The following is a 20,881-nucleotide window of genomic DNA, read 5'->3' as shown; positions in this document are numbered from 1 at the left end:
GAGGAGAGGAGAGGAGAGGAGAGGAGAGGAGAGGAGAGGAGAGGAGAGGAGAGGAGAGGAGAGGAGAGGAGAGGAGAGGAGAGGAGAGAAGAGAAGAGAAGAGAAGAGAAGAGAAGAGAAGAGAAGAGAAGAGAAGAGAAGAGAATTGCAGGGACAATAAGGGAGAAGAGACTGAGAGTAAGAAGGTCCAGTGACATGCCCAAATTGGGATCCAGCTCATGAGGAAGCTCTAAGGCCTGAAACTATTACTGATGCTATGATGTACTTACTGATGCAATGATGTATGATAGGAGCCTAGCGTGGCTGCCCTCCAAGAAGCCCAGCGTGGCTGCCCTCCAAGAAGCCCAACAAGCAGTTGAAAGAGACAGATGCAGATACTTAAACCCAACCAATGGGCAGACGCTGGGGAGCCCTGTGATGGAATTAGGGGAAGGCTGGAAGAAGGTGAGGAGGAGGAATAATCCATAAGAGGACCAGCAGTCTCCACTAACCTGCCCCCACCCCACCCCTGAGATCTCGCAGCCAGGGAGCATACATCAGCTGACATGAGGATCCCCACACATACATAGAAGAGGACTGCCAGGTCTGGCCCCAGTGAGAAAAGATGCACCTAACCCCTGAGTGACTTGAGATCCCAGGGAATGGGGAGGTATGGTGGGGTGAGGGAGTGGAGTGGGAACATCCTCTTGGAGACAGGGTAGGGGAAGCTATGGGATAAGAAACAGGCAAAGGGCGGACAAGGAGGGGGATAATGACTGCACTGTAAAAAAAAAAAAAGAATTAAAAAAAAGAAAGAAAATGGAAAAAGAAAACAGGGGAAAAAAAGGATCCTGAGCAAGCAAGCAATGAGGAACAGGTCATTAAATAGCACTAGTTAATAGCTACTGAATCAATTCCTATCTCCCTAACTCCCTGCCTTGAGTTCTGACCTTGAGTTACCTCAGTGGACTATTTATTACCTGGAAGTGTAAGATGAAATAAACCCTTTCCTACCCAAGCTGCTTTTTGTGATAGTACTTTACAATGGAAACCCAAACAATAAGTATAGATATTAAGTCAAACATATATAAAAAAAGACAATTAGGTTAAAAACATAACTTATCTTATAAAATAAAAATTAGAGACCATTTGTGGTGGCTTGAATATGCTTGGCCCAGAGAATGGCACTGTTAGGAGGTGTGGCCTTGTAGGAGGAAGTGCATAAGTGGGCTGTTGGACCCTTGTCCTAGGTGCCTGGAAGTCAGTCTTCTCTTGTTTGCCTTTGGAAGAAGATGTAGAACTCAAAGCTGTTCCTATGCTATGCCTTCCTAGAAGTTGCCATGCTCCCACCTTGATAAGGTGCTAAACCTCTCAACCTATAAGCCAGCAGCAATTAACTGTTGTCTTTTATAAGAGTTGTCTTGTTCATGCTGACTCTTTATAGTAATAAAACCCTAAGACATCATTAATCCTGAACAGATATAAAAATTAATCAACAAAATACTTACAGATAATTAAAGAAAAGAAATCAAAAGATCAAGACAGTTTGATTATAGATACAGGGGTGGTTCAATATAGATGGATCAAGTGGTGCTATAATTAACATAAATAAATTCAAGGACAGAAATCACATGGTCATCTTAATAGAGACAGAAAGTTTTTTATAAAATCCAGCATTCCTTCATGTTAAGTGCTAAAAGGTGTGTATGCAAAGGTTCAGGAGTCATAGAGGAGCGGAACGATGTAAGAGGCAGAGGGAGTGAACATCTGTAGTGAAGCAGTAATCACGGAACATAGCAGCATTACAGTACACATAGATTCACAGCAGCTACAACTGAATATGCGGGATCTACACAAGACCAAGCCACTTAAAAACTGTCAAGTACTCCTGGAAGGTTTGTGAAGTTCCAGCAGAGCAGGAGCTCTTAGCAAACAATGGCCTCTGGGGGAAGCGAGTCAGCTTTCCTCAGCAGGTGGCTCCACATAAATCAGCAGCACTAACTAGAAGTTAAAACAGTAGTGCACACAAGAGGAAGAGGCAGACATATCTGTCTGAGGCAATCTTTACCTACAATTACTTTAGACCACCCAGAGCTATATGAAAGACCCTGTCTTTAAAAACAAAACAAAACAAAACAAAAGTCACCTTTAAATTCACAAACATGGTTCCAGATGACAGACCACAAATCCTTTTAGGTCCACGGACAAATCTGACAGTTAAAACTCCTTTTTCTTTGCCCACCACTGCAGTCCTCTTAGGGCTTAAGCATGAAAGAGGCTATCAAGTTAGACCCAGCTTGAATCATCCAAATCCCATGTGTTAAGTGTATGGTGACTTCAACAATATGGGTTCATGTCCAACCTCTGAGAGGTAACCCTGCACTATAAGAATAGTCTACATTGGTTTAGTAGTTTCTTGAATTACTTTGGACAACCATTATAAAGGAGATTCCTTAAACCATTCCTTAAACCAATACAGGAGGTTTTTGTTAGTCTATGGTTGTAGTGAGTACTGTAAGCCCAAGAGGCATAATTTAAGTAATATGTTTCTCTGTGTGTTTACAGGTAGGTGTACACACAAATATACTTACATGCATCAAGTATAATTAAAATTAAAAAAATCCTTGAGCATTGATCAAATAGACTTGGTACCTACAAGAAGTTATTTGCTTCTTGTGTTTCTTTTTTGTTGTATATTGACTACACCCTCATCCATTCCTATTTGCATGCCCTCCTCGGTTCTATTCTTTCCTCTTATCTGTCTCCTGCTTTTCTCCTCTCACGGTCCCTACCAACCCACTCACACCCCACAATGCCTGGGGTCTGTATATTTTTCTGGTTCTGTGCTTACTATATGAAGCAGACTCACTTCTGAAGATTTGGAACTAGTAACTGGAAATAAGTGAGAACATGCAACATTTGTCTTTCTGGGTCTAATATAACTCACTGAATATAGGTGTTTTATACGTCTATAATTTACCTGCAAATTTCATGACTTCATTTCGTGGCCTTCTAGCTTGCACAAGACCAGAAAATACTATGCAAGCACCCAAGGGAGGGAAACAAGTAGGAGTCCAACCCAGTGACAATGAACTAAAACAATGACCAGAAGGACAAGATACGCATATACATGAAGGGACAAGCCACACTCAGATGTGGATAGCAACCGACATCTGAAGTCTACTGGACTTAAGGTTCCCTTGAAGGGAGGAAAGTCATGTCTGAAACTGGAGATCTAACCAACTTCTCAGGGCTACTAAAGTCAGAATGTAGAAAAAAATCTACTTACGACCATCTTGCTAGAACAGCATCCTAAATCTCATATTTATTCCCACAGGTATGTGTAGCTACCACCTCTCATCAAAGACATTTCTCTATAGAAAATGAAGTGATCCAGGACCATAAATAGAGGCAATGCAGATATGATCATTGGGTCAAAGGAAGCTAAGGCCCACTAGATAGATCTAAATCATGCCTCCTGCCATCTATGGCCTGGGAAAGATAAAGAAGAGAAGACTGCATAAGCTATAATACTAATAAGTCTGCTGGAAAACAGTCTCTCAGAAATGGCTTCATAAATAAATAATTGCAATACCAGTAGACATATTAACTCTGAACAGAGAGGCATTTCACAGGGTGGCCCACCCTTTAACAATGAAGCAAAAACAGCTAGCAATGATTATGAGAGTGAGAACTAGCTTTGCCCATAGTTGTGCCCCCTACTGGTTATCACATACAAGGTGGTCAGTCATGAAACCATAGACATACAAACAAAAGACATCAAACGATGCATTTATGTTTCATACATAAATGTATATATTATGTTACATAAATGTATATAACAGCAATATTTAAAGACATAGGCTATCAGTCTAAGGATGAAGGACCATGCGAAGACTGAAAGGTAAGGTATCTGGGAGAAGCCAGAGGAAAGAAAAGGGAGAAAGATGTAATTGTTTTTTATTAAAAATAATTAAATACTAAAATATAAGCACACACAAATTTAGGGGTTCTGGGTAGAGCTAGTGATAAAACACTTTCTATCCACATTTAGGTATTATAAGGAGCACTAAAGAAAACCAAATACATAATGAAATGAAAATGCTACCTATCCTGATTTCATCATTATACATGGTATCCAGGGATGAAATTATCACATCAAGTCTCATAAATATATACAGCTAAAGCAATAAAAGCCCACAACTGATAAATTAGAAAGGGGGGAGAAGCACACAAAGTTTGGGGAGAAAAATGGAGTTGCATAGAGCAAGGATTACAAGGAAAGAAATAGGACACTGATTTCATCAAAACGCAAAAGTATGTTCAAACGGACAAGAGAAGTACTTTGAAGTTCCATTGTACCATCATCAGAAGGGCTGTTAAACAAAGAAAAGTGACACATAGCTTGGTAATACTGTGAGGAAAGAGAAGCCTTATGTTACAGTGGTTTGAATATAAACAGAGTGGGGAAGCCAGTACTAAAGTGAATGTAGAAGTTGCTATTCAATCATGGACATATCAAAAGCAATCCATATCCTTTCATAGAGATATGTGCAAAACTGTGTTGTATTCTGCTCTATTCATAATGGCCAGCAAATGTGATATCAATTTATCAATCAGATGATATGAAATTATGAAAATTTCAGGAAAGTGACATACTTAAAAAAATAGTGGCTGGAGAATTGGCTCAGCAGTTAAGAGCACTGACTGCTCTTCAGAGGTCCTGAGTTCAATTCTCAGCAACCACAAGGTGGCTCACAACCATCTGTATGGGATCTGATGCCCTCTTCTGGTGTGTCTAAAGATAGCTTTACTTATTTATATTAAGTAAACCTTTTTAAAAAAATTAAAAACACATGTCATACTAAATAAGGTAAACTATATCCAGAACAACAAATGCACATGTTTTCTTTCTTGTGTCTATTCTGTCTTTGAATTTTTAGATTTGTGTTTTAGTCTGAAATGTCTATTGCAGTTGAGAAGCTAGAAAGTGTGCATGAGAGGGAAGAGGAAAAGGAGACTTAAAATGGAAAAAGAAGGGAGTAGAAAACATGTGATTTCACTAATAAGTGGATATTAGCCTGGAAAACTGGAATACCCAAAACATAATCCACACATCAAATGAGGTACAAGAAGAACGGAGGAGTGGCCCCTGGTTCTAGAAAGACTCGGTGTAGCAGTATAAGGAAAAACTAGAACAGGGAAGTGGGAAGGGGTGGGTGGGAGAACAGGAGGAGGGAAGGGGGCTTATGTGACTTTCGGGGAGGGGGGCCAGAAAAGGGGAAATCATTTAAAATGTAAATAAAAAATGTATCGAATAAAAAAAAAAAGAAATCATGTGATTTTAAATTAGGGCAAGGCATAAAGGCTTAGACAAGGATGTAGACAGCACAATATGGGTGAGGACTGGGGATGCTCACCTAAATGTATTGGCATACAAAGAAACCTACGGAAACCCACTATTTTGTAAGCAGTGCTAAGCTGCATGATGATGCCCACAGGCTCATATGTTTAAATATTTTGTACCCAGTTACTGGAAACGTTCAGGAAATACGAGTATGTGCAGTCTTGTTGAGCAGTTGTGACCTTGGAAGAGGTATGCCGCTTCGCCAGCCCAAGTCTTGCTCTCTCTGCCACTAACTTATAGATCAGATGTGAACTCTCAGCCCAGTACCTGATTCTTACCATGGTGATCATAGACTAACCCTCTGAAAATGGAAGAAAGGCCGAAACTAAGTGATTCCTTTTATATGTTGCCTTGGTCATGATGTCACTTTTCTGCAATTGGTGGGGTTTTTCTTTGAGTTTGACCGCAGGCAAACTGTTTGTATAGATGATACATCTACCAACAGACAGGATTTATAAAATGAAAATCTCAGTAGCAGGTATGTATACTACACAAAGAGTTAATCATCACAAAAACCCTAGAGGCACCCAAAATAACACAGGCTAAGGCTTATTCTCAGTTGGCCAACTCAGGTAGATTATAAGAACCTTCCCTTGAAAAAACAACAAATTTTGGTTATAGCACACAAAGATATTAAGTTGAAACTGATTTGAAAACTTCCTCCATACTAGTTACTTTTTTATAAGTGCCAGCGATATTATGCAGATCACTTAAAGAGAAAAATCAACACCTGATTTATTCAGTCTTGAACACTGAATGCAAAAATATTGTTATCATTCAAAATGTGGACCTCAGTGCAGCAGTGTAGTGAATGGTAGGGTAATGATACGGTTTCTGACTAGATTCAAGATTTCTTCCACCAAAAGGAATTTATGTCTAGTACTGTAAGCCTGGAAACATGCTAATGGCTGGTGGTTGGAGTCAATGAGTTATAAGCCCACCACTGTTGTTTTTTTTTTTAAAGTTGATATATTGTCAAAAATTTCTAAATATTTAGGGTCATATCCATTGATTGATGATACAGTTGTCAACCTTGGTCCCAGAAGCTTCTTTGTGCATTGGGTAATAGTGCAAATACTCGTAGCTGTCACAGTGTGGAGAATAAGTGATGTTGTGTGTTTAGTCCTAAGAACATATCTAAATCTACTCAGAGCTCAGTAAACATTGGGAAGGCGAGGATAGAAAGAATAAGATTATGATAATGAAGAAGAGGACTATAAAATGCTGGACATTTGATGATATATGTAAAGATAGGAGTACTACATAAAATTATTATACTTTAGAAATATGACACAAAGTTTTCAAAACTTTAATTACCATAAAAAGTATTAGAAAAATTATGTTTACTATATGATTATATAAACCAAGCTAAATATGCTATAGTAATATTTTGTGTTCCTAATCCACAAATCTTACTTTTAAAAGGGATAGTAAAAGTAATCATAAGATATAATTACAAATGAAGCTTTGTGATACATAGGCCAGCACTGATGTATTATCTGACCTCAGGAGAATTATTGGAGTCTCTTTGTCAAAGGAGTCACACCACTGCTCTTGAATCTAAAGCTGACTACAGGAAAACAATTCCTCAAGAAGTCGAAATAAACAATTGCTTAATAATACAAACATTTGAGTCAAAAAATTTATTGATTATTAATGAAGTATTTATCAGAAGTTAATATTTAAAAATCCAGGCCCATATTAACTCAGAGCATAAGTTCTGTTTGCTAAACAATAGAATACCTGCTGATCATAATCTGGTCAAAATCTGCTGGGGGTCACCAATGATGAACACAGTTCTAGAAGCTGGCAGAGTATGATTAAATAGAAAACGTATATGGTATGGTAAATTAGTGGAATGAAAATCAAAGATAGGTTTAGAGTAAACTTCCAAGGTCATTTTTAGAAAACAATAATTCTGACCTAGAGAAATTTGTAAACCTTTAAATGGAGAATCATTACTTGTTAAACATTCTGTCTAAAGTTCACAGTGATGACTTCTATTCCATAGAATATTTATTCTAACCACATTTCTTAAGGTGTGAATAAGAGAAAGAAAAATCGGAAGATTTCTTATTAGTTGGAAAACCACAGACAGATTGTGTTGTTTTAAGGAGCCTTCAAGATACCTCCCCTTAAGTCTGCATTAGAATATTTGTAAGGATTTCAAAATGTGTAGGAAAATAAAATTAGAAAAAAATAAAATCTGGAAATTTATATATGGATTTGATGATCTATGGTGCTCATAGATTCTGAGGTAGAATGCCATATAGAAAGTCACCTAAACTTTCTACAGTTATTGCAAAGCCATTATGTTGAATGATCTGAAGAAAATGGATAAAGTACATAAGAAACATGTATCCAACTTTATCTTTCTATTAGATTTAACCATGTCAATCATGGGTGCAAAGACAAGAGGAATAACAAAATACTAAAATCTACTTACTGCAGTCCATGCATTTCTCTTGCACCGGGCACACAGCCATCCATCACAGACCTCATGAGAAGGGACACCATAACAACCTATAAAATAATAGAATGGATGTACAAATTAAGTCTCTCTACCGTCTTTAAAGTATCTACGAGCCTGGAAGAAAACCTAATCCCAGCTACCAGAGGAATGGTCTTTATATGCTCAACTCCTGCGTGACCTATGTGGGAAGCTCAAAGCTAGTTTGTGTAATTAAGTGAGACTGTTCCAAAATAAAAAGTACAAAGAGGCTTTGGGGTTATAGCTTGGTGTTAGATAGCCTAGCATTAAAAAAAGAGTAGGCAAAATGTCCAGTTCTTGGGGGTGGAGAACAAAATGTATATCTTAACAACAACAACTACTACTGCTACTACTACTACTGCTACTGCTACTGCTACTGCTGCTGCTGCTGCTGCTGCTACTACTAAAGCACAATGCCTCACATACCAATAATCTACTTAAGCTTGTGAGAAAATACTTTTTTGTTGTTTCTCTGTGTAGCTCTGGCTATCCTAAAACTCTCACTGTAGACCAGGCTGGCCTCAGTCAGAGATCCTCCTGCCTATGCCTTCCAAATGCTGGGATTAAAGCTTGTTTTTTTTTAACCATCAGGCTACCAATTCCCAAAATATGAAAATATGTCTTTTTTGTCTATTTGGAATTTTTCTTACTGTTTCTTTTGTTATTATGATTAACGTTTACATATTATGTGTGTGTGCGTGACAGTGTGGACTCATAATTACAATAGCATGTTTGTGGTGCTAGGGTCAGTAATCTCATTCCATCATATATTATGATGATGAAACTCTGGAAGTCAGGCTTGCAGAAGTAAGTTTGTGTTGTGCCTGAGTCATCTAAAAAGCCTATATATTTGGAATCTTAGAGATGAGCTTTTCTTATATAATATAGGCTGAATTACACTTTTGATACTTTTGCCATAGCTTCTGGAGAAATAGGTCAGGAGGTGTAGCACCACACCAAGCTTGAAAAAAATACATATTAATATTATATATATCAATACACTAATGCTCAGAACCTACAAAATAATATCCACTTCTTAAAAAGTCATAAAAATAGTTTTCAATCAATAGCAGACACTTCAGTTAAATTTCCACAATCATTAGAATATAGAATTAAAACAAGTGTAAGAAGGCCCCAGTCACATTTATAGGATTCCTAACAACTGGGCTCCTATACATATAATGCCCAGGCCTTTGCTTCACTAGGGTTTCATAAAACTGCAAAGGGCTGACATATTCTGAAATGAAACCATTAAGAATATCAACACTAAGACTAGAAATGGAGCTCTCCTTGGCTGACTCTGTACCTACTATGTACAAAGTCCTGGGCTCAGTCTCACTACCATATCAATCTAGGCATGGCAGTACACATATACACCCCAGCACTTCAGAAGTTTAAGACACAAAGATTCTTAAGGACATGGCTAGCTGATTGGCTTATATAGCAAGCTCCTGAGCAGTCAGGCTACAAGAACTGATACAAAGAACAATGTCAACAAATGAATAGACAGACTACGCTGAGGTGATCTAAAAGGGCTATACAAAACACTGAAAGTCTAGAGACTAGAAAATCTGATATATTTACTTGCATGAACCCGCACGAAGCACTTGGCACAGGAAATCAGAAGACTTGTTCCATCTTCTTCAAGGAAGGCATTTGGGGGGGAATATTCTACATTTTCTTCACTATAAATAAAACACATCTCGGGAATAATGGGTTTTGTCTTTCTTCCAGTTTGAACCACTTCATTTACTGCTGTCTCCCATCTAGAGTCATTTTCTTCTTTGCTGCTATCAGGCTGAAAAACATGACATCCACATGAGTGAATCGCGCTGACACCAGCTACACCCAATACACTACAACCTCCTCTTGTAGTTTTCCTTAATTCAACTGGTAGCATTTTACCAATGTTCCCATATAGACTCCCACTCAAAGAATAGAAATGGAGCTCTCCTTAGCTGACTCTGTACCTACTATGTACAAAGTCCTGGGCTCAGTCTCACTACCATATCAATCTAGGCATGGAAGTACACTTACATGATAAATCAGTAAGCTCTGAGCATTCATAGAAGATTACAAGGACCGACTCAAACTGTGGGTCTTCCAAAATACCTCAGGAATGCACAGGTATGTCTGTGATCCATGTGTACTAGGCTAATGTCTACTTTGAATTATTAAAAAATATTACATAGCTATGCCTCAAAGAACACATATAATCTTTAGGTTTTCTATGGGCAGCACCAATGAAAAGTACATACCTCCCACAAATGATAGAAATACAGAAGACAGAACTGGCCTATGTGGTCAGATAAAAATAATGTGCCAGACCTGATTGTCATGGAGAAATTACAACTAATAAATTTCCTTTATTACTCCCTAAATTTCTAAAATCTTATCCCTTAAAAGAAATACTTTTATTGTTGGAAAATATACAGGTAGATAAAAATGCTTAAATACAAATCAATAAAAACAAATATTTAATGACTACAGGAAAGTAAAACCAAAAGTGAGTAAGCTATTAATTGGAAAGTTGAAAATACAGAATTTCACCTACTCTCCAGCTCTGAAATATCAGATTAAATATCAATCTGAAATTATCAGTTCTGAAATAATATAGTAAGACAGTAATTAAATTACTATAAATTACTATGATGTGACATTTAAAAGAAATTCTTATCAAGGACTGGAGAGGTGGCTCAGTGGTTAAGAGCACTGGCTGCTCTTTAAGAGAACCTAAGTTCAATTCCCATTACCCAACATGGTAACTCACAACTGTATGCAACTACATGAAATAAAAATAAGCTATTTATGAAATTTATTATCTTGAATAAAGGATTTCTGATTTTATCAGGAGAATTACAGTTTGAAAATTATGTTTATATTAGTGGATTTTCTACTATATTGTACCTTAAAGCTCATAAAGCAATTTTATACACAGCAATAAAGATCTGTTTCTTACATGTACTTTGAAGAATACACTCATTCCTAAGCTGAGGTGCTGTCAGAATGACATGTATGGAATACTGATAGAACCACCAGACCCAGCTGAAAACAGTGAATGGATACAAAGTTTGTAATGAGTCTTGGATATATGTGCCTTTTGCATGTTTTACACAGAAAGTTGTGGGCGCTGATATTTACATTACAAAACAATAAGTACTTTCAATTTTAGTAAGAAACTAGGTGTTTTTTCTATGAAATGTTTTGTTTCCAGGCTTTAAGTTAGAAATTTTGTGTCTTTAGGTAAAAGAATTGGGTTTAGATACAGGTTTCTAAAATGCAATGATAGAAACAAACACCAAAAACAATCAATCAAACAAACCAACACACCCCACCAAAAGCCCCAAGGAAGTAGAGCAGTGTAAGGATACACTGACAGCCACACTCCACATTACCTTGTAGTAGGGCATGAGCAGGGTGCAGATGGCACAGTTCGGCTCCATTTTTGCAACAGTTGCATTATACTCCTGTTCGGCCATAAAGTTAGGAGACTTTGTCTGCCAAAGGTGGATGAGAGGCTTTGCCCAAGACTCTGTTTCTTCAACTTCTTCATCAGTGCTTAGAACCTCAGGCAATTCTTAGGGGAGAAAACAGGAAAATACAATAAACAGAAGAGTCAGAAAAAAATATCACTCTGGTAACATTCGTGAATACTCCTAAATATCTGTGATATTAATCTCAATGCCTTATGTTGGCTTTTTAAACCTATTTTACCAACTACATTCTGAAAGAAATAGAATAAACGTGTTTTTTTTCATCATCTTCAAATGATCAGATTAGATCATAGGAACATAAAGCAACTCCTCTTTGTCAGTTATTTCCTTTCCTCTAGGAAAAATTAGCCAATCCCATCTTAACCTCATCACTTCATACTTTTATCTTCCACTGTAAAACTACACACATAGTAAACAAGTCTGAGTATAACCAAGGTAATGACTCTTATATTAATATTTTCATTTTCTTCACCTAACACAGTACATTGTTCATAGTTCAGTCAAAGCTTAGTTGAATGTCATTGAATTGATTTTTTTGATTCAAGAATCCAGGGCATTTACAATAGCAGAAAAACAAAGTAGTTGTCACAGAGAACCTGAATGGGAGAAAAAGGCATAAAAATTAAAATATAAAGAAGTTAGCTGGAGAAAGAATGGAAGCCAATGCCCATGAGGTCTAAGAACCAGTTCATATGTTAGAAAAGCGCCATGATATCCAAATGCAAGCAAAGATGCTCTGCAAATTGCCTCTGAAGACCTATAGCGTTGGAGACTTAGCTTCTTTCAGTTAGCTAGCCAATGCTCATTTTCTATACCACCTTTCTTTTCATTAATAAAGTATCTCTCTTTTAATCATTATGCATTAGTTCCTGGTTTGATTTCCTTTTTTAGAGATACACTAACCTGTGGTTATACTGTGGACTCTAATAAATGGCTGCAACAGCTGGAAAAACACCCAAAAGATTAAACTCTATGGCTATTTATTCTATCGTTTACCCTCACCTTTCTCTTTTCCGGAATACTTCAGAAAGAATGGTGTCAAAGCTCCCCAAAAGGCCTGAATGACAGTCTATGGGAACAAGTTAAACTAGAAGAAGAACTACATTCAGCACTGCCCTTGACTTCCCTTAATGGCTTTTGGGTTCCTGGGACGGAGGCTGAGGGTATATCTGGATCTTGCCCTCTCCTACCAAGAGCCTGAGGCAGGGCAAAGAAGCAGAAATTGGTTAGTGGCTTCCTGGAAGAAACAATGCTTTAAATGGGAAAACAACTATCCAGGGGAGCCTGTCTTTAAATTGCAAGGCTTGCAAGGAGCTATCACGATGCTAGTCAAGCTTGTGAACACATGGAGACCTAGTCCCCACTGGAGACTTAGGTGCTCACATTAGGACTGGGCAGACTAAAGCTGCCAACCAACATGTGGACAACTACTGATGGCTATGGTTATATGCATCACCAAGATGGTGCTCTCTATATGAGCAGAGACATTATGGACTAATACAAATAATGATAGTTACATGTCTTGATATCTACAATGCCAGGGAATCCTCTAAGTGTAATCTACTTTCTCCATTTCTCTCTTCCTAGATTCTATTTTTCCCAAAGGCCTACTGAGATAATGAGGGCAGACTCAAATGAGGACCTGGTTTAAGCACTGCCATAGCTCTTGGTTGATCTGCCTCCCTCCCATCCATGCCCTAGAGATATATATTAATTAATTTTCATTTTCAAGGATTTTATTTGTTTTTGACACACCAACTACCTAAGAAAGACATACAATCAGAAAGAACATAAACTTGGGAGCTACCAAGGAATGAAAATATTCTAAATAGATACTTGTATTCCTCCTTCCATTTGCTTAGTATCAGCATATTGAAACAATGGAGAGCAAAACATTGGAATTCCATTTGGAATCTCATACCCTGAGAAGGAAGATACTGAATCCTGCTACCAGCCAGAAAATAAGTTTCTCTTTTAGAAGAAAGTTCTCAGAGTTCAGCAACCTGCTGGACAATCTTACGAGAGAGATTGGGGTAGAGTCAATGATGGGAAGGACCATGCCTAGACCAGGACTGCTTAGCTATTTTGCTCTTAACTGGGAAATGTGGACTTGTAATGAGGTCATGTTATTGGATCTTTCTGCTTCGCTTCTCAGTGTGTCCACATGGAATAAATTTCTCCTCTCTTGCTTTACATTATTACACCTATCATTATTAGGCTTAAAAGGACAATAAAGGGCCCATCCAGTGCTCTAATGTTGTTCTTACCAATATTCAAAATTGTAAAGATGGTTCCCTACACCTGTATAAACACAGTATCTAGATAGGTATCTGTATCTTCTTTTTCTGTATTAATTATTCTAGAATTTGAAAAAAAAAAAAAGCATAGTTGAAAAGGCATAAATAGAAACTAGCCCAGTGGCAAGTGGGTCTTAGGAAAATTAACTTTCCTAATCTTCCACATATTACATCTTACCACATGCTATTGTAGACAGTCTGTGGAGATGAAGGTATCTTGTGTCTTGAGCCACTTGTGTCCTTCACTGTGACTATCAGATTACAGAAGAGGAAGAGGAGAAGACCCCCCAGACCTGAGAGTTCCCCAGCAATCTCTCTCTGTTAGAAGAAAAAAAACCTAAAGACGAGAGGGGAAGTTTTTCGTCCAAAAGAGATACATAAGCTGTCAGACCATCATGCAGGAGAGACAATGATGGGTGGATGGTTAGATGGATGATAGCTTGATGTTGACTGTTTATATGTATAAATCTAGTCCTCTACTTAAGCTTTAACTTCACATCAAAATTATGAAGATGGGCTTGGCAGAAATAGTCACTCAGCCATATTTCTCAATGTAAATTCCAATGATTCTTTTTCTTGTTATTATTGACTTGGCTCTTTCAGTAGGCTTACAGAAGACAGGTGGCCAAGTCTGACTTGTAGAACTAATCAAGATGTACACATTGTATATATGTATAAAAATATATTTTTAATAACACTTCCATCTCTGCTATATACCAACAAGTTCTAAAATATTTTTCTTTCTCCATGAAACAAGGCTTGGTTTGATGAAAATCGAGGTCGCTAAAAAAGTAGGGTATGTACTTAGACTACTAATGAAAAAGGAACAGAATAAATCTCACTGCTAGAACCACCTGTGGGTACTTGAAATGGTTAAAATGGCTGAAATGACAACAGGTTAAGAACCAGGGTTGATCTCTCATGACAAGTAGTACATTTTATACAAGAGGAATCTAAGACCAGAAAGAGGACTTGCCAAAATTATAAAAGAATAACACAAGTGAAAAAACAAACAAGCAAACACAGTAAGTTCAGAGTCTACTGACAGCAAATCTCTTCTTCCACCAGTTAAAAAGAAATTTCCACTGTTTCTGCCAGAAGCACTATAAGCATTAACATAGTACACACACTCCTTCTAAATCTATATGGAGTAAGAAATAATATTTGACCTCACTTTTAAAGCTAAGTATTCATGGGGTGAATTCTATCTTACTGCTATTCCACACACAAGTATAAGGATCAGGTCGGGATCCTCTTCTCTTCTTCTCGAGTCCATGGGCAGCTTTGGTTTTGCTCTCTATTTTACCTATGAACATTCTAAAGTAAAGGGTGGGCTTCTCAAAAGTCCTGTTTTATGTGCTTTAAAGATCCAGACTAGTCCCAGAAAATCCCCAGAACAGCCAGAGTAGTTCTTCCTCACCCAAGTAGATGGGAACCTTCTCTGACTCCCTTCTGGCTTACTCCAGTTTATAAACAAACTGTGCGCTCTGAATGAGGATTAAAACTGCATATTCAATTCATTTAGACAATCATATGTTTCCTTTACTTCCAAAGGTACAATATGGATTGAAAGGAAGAAGAGTGGCCAATGATATACATAATTTCTTTGAAACTACAGAATTTTTTCATTGTCATTTTAGATTTGTTAAAATCTCTATCCAATAGGAAAAATTTCCAGTTTTAAAATTCAAGTCTTATGAATTCCTAGAAGATGCCAGAAGTTCTTTATCATGTGCAACTGTTGGAAAGGCTACAACTACAAATGTTTCAGAAAAATACCTTAAACTCTTGACAATTTATTAAAAATGTGTGAATTTGTTAACATAATTCATATATATTTTTTGCAAGCTCTATATACTGAAATCAACTGATATTCTGAGCAAATTCTCAGTGTCTGACATAAAAATAAGCATCTAGGAAGAAATTGCATGAAAGAGACCTTTCCTTAAAGGATGTCTAGTACCTTTTATGCAGGGAAGCCACACCAATAGCAAGCCTTGAGAAAAAGCAATTAAAATTCCCAAATATTATGTCACATATTAATTTTTAAAATCTATCATATAGTTATAATAACTGAAATAGGACAATAGCTTGTGCTACATAAACTAAAATGGGATAAAGAAAAAATTGTAGTAAACATGATGTCTATAACTCTAACAATTGGAAGGCTGTATGTAGTGCAAGATCAAGTCTCAGCCCTGTTTAAATTGGAATGCTTTAACTTGTATCTAGGAAACAAAAATTAGAAATCAACCTAATAACATATAGAAATAGCATCTAGTATTTCTCTTTATTTCAATTATTGAACTAAAATGCTACTGTACATTATAGAGAGTACTACCACCATTTTCTACTTTCCTACATAAGCACGGATCACAAGATAAAGTAAATGGGGCCCGAGAGATGCCTTGGTCATGCGCTCAAGCCCCAGCACCCAGATGGCAGCTCACGACTTTCTGCAGCTCCAAGTCCAGGGACTCTAGCATCTTCACAGAACACATGTAGGCAAAACCCCAGTGCACATAACATAAAAATGAAAGTGATGCTGATACATCTAGTGAGAGTTGTTTTATGTAAGCAAGAATGGCTATACTGATTTACCTGGACTATATCCTCAAAGACAGGTGACTTTAGTTAATATCTACCAGAAAAGGAAACTCTCAAAGTACTCAAAAGAAAAAAGTCCCAAACAAAATACTCACAAAACAGCAATCACAACAAAACACTTGAATAGATCTCTTAGAAACATAGGAAAGTAGTGAGTAAATATTTAAACACTACATAGACTGAGAGAAAGAGGAACAAGTTAAACAAGAAAAGTAACTATTATATTGGGTTATGTGACTTATAAAAGAAATAGTTTTACATCAAGTCTTATCAGAGTAGCTATCAAACAATGACAGATTTACTACACACTGTTACAGAGGTATATAAGTGCTGGTTTCTTACTGGAGATATTTACATAAATTTAAATGATTCAGGTTAAAAGTATAGATAATGCAGAGAGCAGTTAGTGGCCTATGCCTTTAATCCCAGCACCCTGGAGGCAGAGGCCAGTCTGGTCTATAGAGTGAGTTCCTGGACATCCATGGCTACAAGAGGAAATCCTGTCTTTAAAAGAAAAAATAAAAGTACCCACTATGCCATGACATGAAGTGATTATTCTGGAAAATTTTCAGGCTTTGTCAGGAATGACTTATTTGTGGCATGAAACAAAATATTTGTACTAGTAATATTACTAAAGTATAAGAAGCATGACATTATTCTAGATATCAATTCCTTTTACCTATAAATTATTTATAATTTATAGTGTCCCAATGATTTGCCACAGAGTAAAAGTTTACTAACTGAAAATTCTTTTTCTTACAGTTAATTACATAAGCCATTTCTTACAAAAGACTATAACTCACCTTCATCACTCGCTACCTGCTGCTTCACAAGAGTCATTGGGGATCTGGCCGGAGGCTTACCAAGTGGATGGCGCCAACTCTTAGTAGTTTTTGGCTGTCCTTCAACTATCTGGTTAGAGAACAAAGAAGAGGTAGACATATCCATGAACAATGTTTGGTTCTTTTTGGTTTTACTTTGTTGTTGTTCCATGTGTTTGTTCTACGCCTATATATAGGCTATACGCAATATATATGCAATAACATGTAGTCCTAAGACTACATGAGCACTACTACAATGAGTCTACTAGCTCAATGTTTTACATTTTGAAACAGGGTCTCAATAAACCTGGAAATCACCTCTTTGACTAGCTTGGTTGACCAGTAAGCTCCAAGGATCCTCCTGTTTCTGCCTCCTAGTACAGTGGACACAGACTAGTGCACCATGTCTAACTTTCCTTCATGATTACATAGCAAGCACATTATTCACTGAGTCATTTCTCCAGACTCGATAAATATTTGTTTCAGGGAAAAATTTATACTTCAAAATGGAAACATAGTTTACAAATAAATCATATACTTAAGAAATGAGCGTTTTAAGAAATTTAGACTAACAAGCTATGGTACAGGTCAGTAGTAGAACACTTCCCTAGCATGCCCGTAGCCATTTTCGTTCAGAGTGCTACCAGAGAGACACAGGGAGAAAGGCTCAGATCAGGTGGAAAGAAGGAGAAAGTAAGAGAAGCAGAGTGGGAGAGAAAGGGGAGGTAAAAGAAGGTAGCATTTTCCTAAGAGGTCAATATTGAAAAAATATTGTTTCAGGGAAGGCTTATTAACAATTAGCCAGGCTTCAAAGATCATTTACAACTCAACCAAGTATACTATTATATACTAATAAAATGATGAAAAACTGTGAGGTTGTATCATCTTTCAGACATGGATACTTGGCAAGTGAACCAGCTTTTATCCTCTCAGAAGGAAAATCAGCCAAGTGGTAAAAAGGACCTTTCCTTCCATTTAGAAATGAGTCATGGGTTCAATAGGAATAGATTATTTTTAAATGAAACATTCTGTTATTTTGAAAGCACTAAATTGTGAAAGATGTTTTTAAGGCCCTATGAAATACTCTACCTTTTTACTTTTAATCCTTTTGAGGTCATATTTGTCTCCCTATTTCTATAGAATATACAATGATATACAATGATAATTTGATCAAGTACATTGATCAAATTATTGAATTATATTTAATATATTTTAAGATGACTCAGAAATTATCTAAAATTACTCTTTTTATAATGTGTTTTGTTACTAATTATCAAATTATTGAATTATATTTAATATATTTTAAGATGACCCAGAAACTATCTAAAATTACTCTTTTTATAATATGCTTTGCTACTAAGGATATGAAAAGACTCATAGTAGGTTTAGTAAAGTGGGAACAATAGAGATTGTTGCTCAGGGAAGCAGACAGCTCAGCTGCCAATTCAAATGAAGAGAAGCTCCTGACAGACCTGTATAAGTCCCTAGTGAGCTTCAGAATGGTGGTACAGCATTAGCTCGCCTGGCCCATTCCTAATCTAGGGAATGTTCAGTATGTAAGCACATAATTATAGCACTGGTCAAGAACAATGGAGAAACAGAGAGGAGGCTGTAGCCATGGGAAGCTTAACTTTTCAGAGAGGTAAAAGGTTTGAGGGAATAAACATGACCATAAATATAGCTCTAATATTCTGAGTAAGAAGAGTCAAAGGAAACACTGATCGTGTAAACCATGATGTTAAAACGAAGACTATAACATTGACTTCACAATCCTTTCTACTGTCAGGAGGACAGTGCCCAAGAGACAACTGATCTCAGCCTGGATAACAGTGCCTGTTATGGGGACATTCTGTACCATGGCTGCCTAAATGTCAATATGACTAAGATACAGTTCAAAATACTGTCAAAATACAGTTCATCAAGTATGAATATTTGTGAAAAGTAATAATGAATATAAATGAACTAACTCTATGTATACTATTTACAGTGAAGCCTGAATTATTACCAAACACAGATGTTGCTTAAAGTATAAAATGGAAAAAACTCAGACTTCAACAAGTAGCCAAAAGTGTTTGTATTAATGGATTAAAAGGTAAACCAAATAGTATTTACATGCCAAAATCATATTCCACTGATGAAATATGATTAAAATTCATAGATGTAAATACTATTGCTTTTTGTCCTAGAGCAAGATTTCAGGAGGTAATAAACTATATTCACAAAGCATCATTATTACCACATAGGCCACAACCCAATGAACAAAGTAGAAATACAAATTGACATGTACCTTAGGAACGCTGAGAGCATTTCTCTCTTCACTAAGAGCTTCTGGGATTAGCCCATGTTCGAAGTTACTTCCATGGCCCTCTTCATCATTTTCTTCTCCCTCTGTCAATACTCTATTACTTTCTTCCAGGGAGGAAGATATCTTGGGAGATTCAAGCTGTAGAATCTTAAGTAGATGTGATTCCTTGCCTGTTATATGGCCATGAGAAAATGGTTTGAAGTCAGAGGCCTCCTTCAACGCAGATGATGAAGTTACAGCATTAGTTGTGCCATCTTCTGGTTGTATTTCATCTGTTACAGATGAACTTATACAACTTTTTCCTAAGAAGCAAACAAAAAACTAATAATAAATATTGCATTGCATTATTACTAAGTACAATGACTGAATAACTACAAAATAATTACTGATTTTATATTTTTTTTAATTTTAGTTGTGTTGTTGTTTTGTTTTGCCACATAAATCAGAGTAAAAAAACAGGGACAGGTTTTCAGGTTTTCAAGAAGCTTGCTGCCTAAGGCATTCTGGGAATCGGTCAACCCCATCACCATGGATTGCCGTGTACAGCCTTGATATGAGGGTTTGTGCCTAATCTTATTACAGCAGGTTATGCTGTGATTGGATGAGATCACTGCAAGCCTGCTCTTTTCTACAGGGAACTGCAGGAGTGGTGAGAGAAGAGTGGTGGGCTGGGGACTAGCGGAGGGAGGGCGGCTGTACTCAGGACATATTGTATGAGAGAAAAGAAATAAAAAGAAAAAAATACTTCCCAAACAACAAAAACAAAAGGCAGCAAATACTCTTTAAAAGAAATCCACCATCCAAAATCAGAGTCAAAACAGGCTAAAGTTCTCATGAAAAGTGCTGCCCAAGGCATTCTGGGAATGAGTCAACACCAATCACATGTCCTGGAGCTAGAGATCCCCAAAACAGGCAATCTCTCACCCTCCAGCTTTAACAAAACAAACAAACAAAACAAACAAACAACAACAACAAAAAGCCCACAGTTAATCTAAAATAAGCAGGTCCTCCACCCTTCCTGGTCTCCACTGTGAAACCAGTATGGTCCCTGTGCCCTCAGATACTGAGCAGTAACCGGGAAGTCGGTTCTCACCATTTTAATGTCAAACTAGATCTGTTCTTGAATTTTCCTCCCCTGACTTATTTATTACACTCTTTACCATTGATCCATCACTCGGTCCCTATATTTATTTTTAGATTTATTTAATGTATATGAGTGCTTTGTATATATATATATATATATTAGATGAGACATTTAGAAATGTTTATTAATATAAAACAGTCAATGATACTGCACACTTAGCAGACATTATAGATAATTTTTTTTTTGGCCTTTTAAAAACCTTATCCTTTATTTCCTTCTTAAAATTAAGTCTGAAGCAAGGAATCTGAACAGAATTGTCTGTAACTTGTTTTCGTTTTGTACATTATAAGCTGAATTTCACTAATACTTTCTACATTTAGATATTTTCATTTTTAA

The 20,881-nt window shown here is 36.9% G+C and overlaps 1 protein-coding gene across 3 annotated transcripts in view; it reads right to left on the bottom strand.

The window, feature by feature from the left end:
* Positions 1-20,881, bottom strand: part of Kdm4c (lysine demethylase 4C) — a 177,880-nt gene that overhangs the window by 69,282 nt on the left and 87,717 nt on the right. For all 3 annotated transcript variants that reach the window (XR_007977033.1, XM_052176666.1, XM_052176667.1), the window contains 5 exons: positions 19,384-19,703; positions 17,079-17,187; positions 11,273-11,454; positions 9,462-9,675; positions 7,833-7,909 (listed from right to left, as the gene is read on the bottom strand). Coding sequence is in view for 2 of the 3 variants with exons in the window: in XM_052176666.1 (XP_052032626.1) it covers positions 7,833-7,909; positions 9,462-9,675; positions 11,273-11,454; positions 17,079-17,187; positions 19,384-19,703 (902 nt within the window). In the remaining variant the exon portion in view is untranslated. The remainder of the gene's footprint in view (positions 1-7,832; positions 7,910-9,461; positions 9,676-11,272; positions 11,455-17,078; positions 17,188-19,383; positions 19,704-20,881) is intronic.

Source organism: Apodemus sylvaticus, chromosome 3 (genome assembly GCF_947179515.1).
Source record: "Apodemus sylvaticus chromosome 3, mApoSyl1.1, whole genome shotgun sequence".
Taxonomy (NCBI): domain Eukaryota; kingdom Metazoa; phylum Chordata; class Mammalia; order Rodentia; family Muridae; genus Apodemus; species Apodemus sylvaticus.
This window is presented reverse-complemented; position numbering and strand designations above follow the sequence as displayed.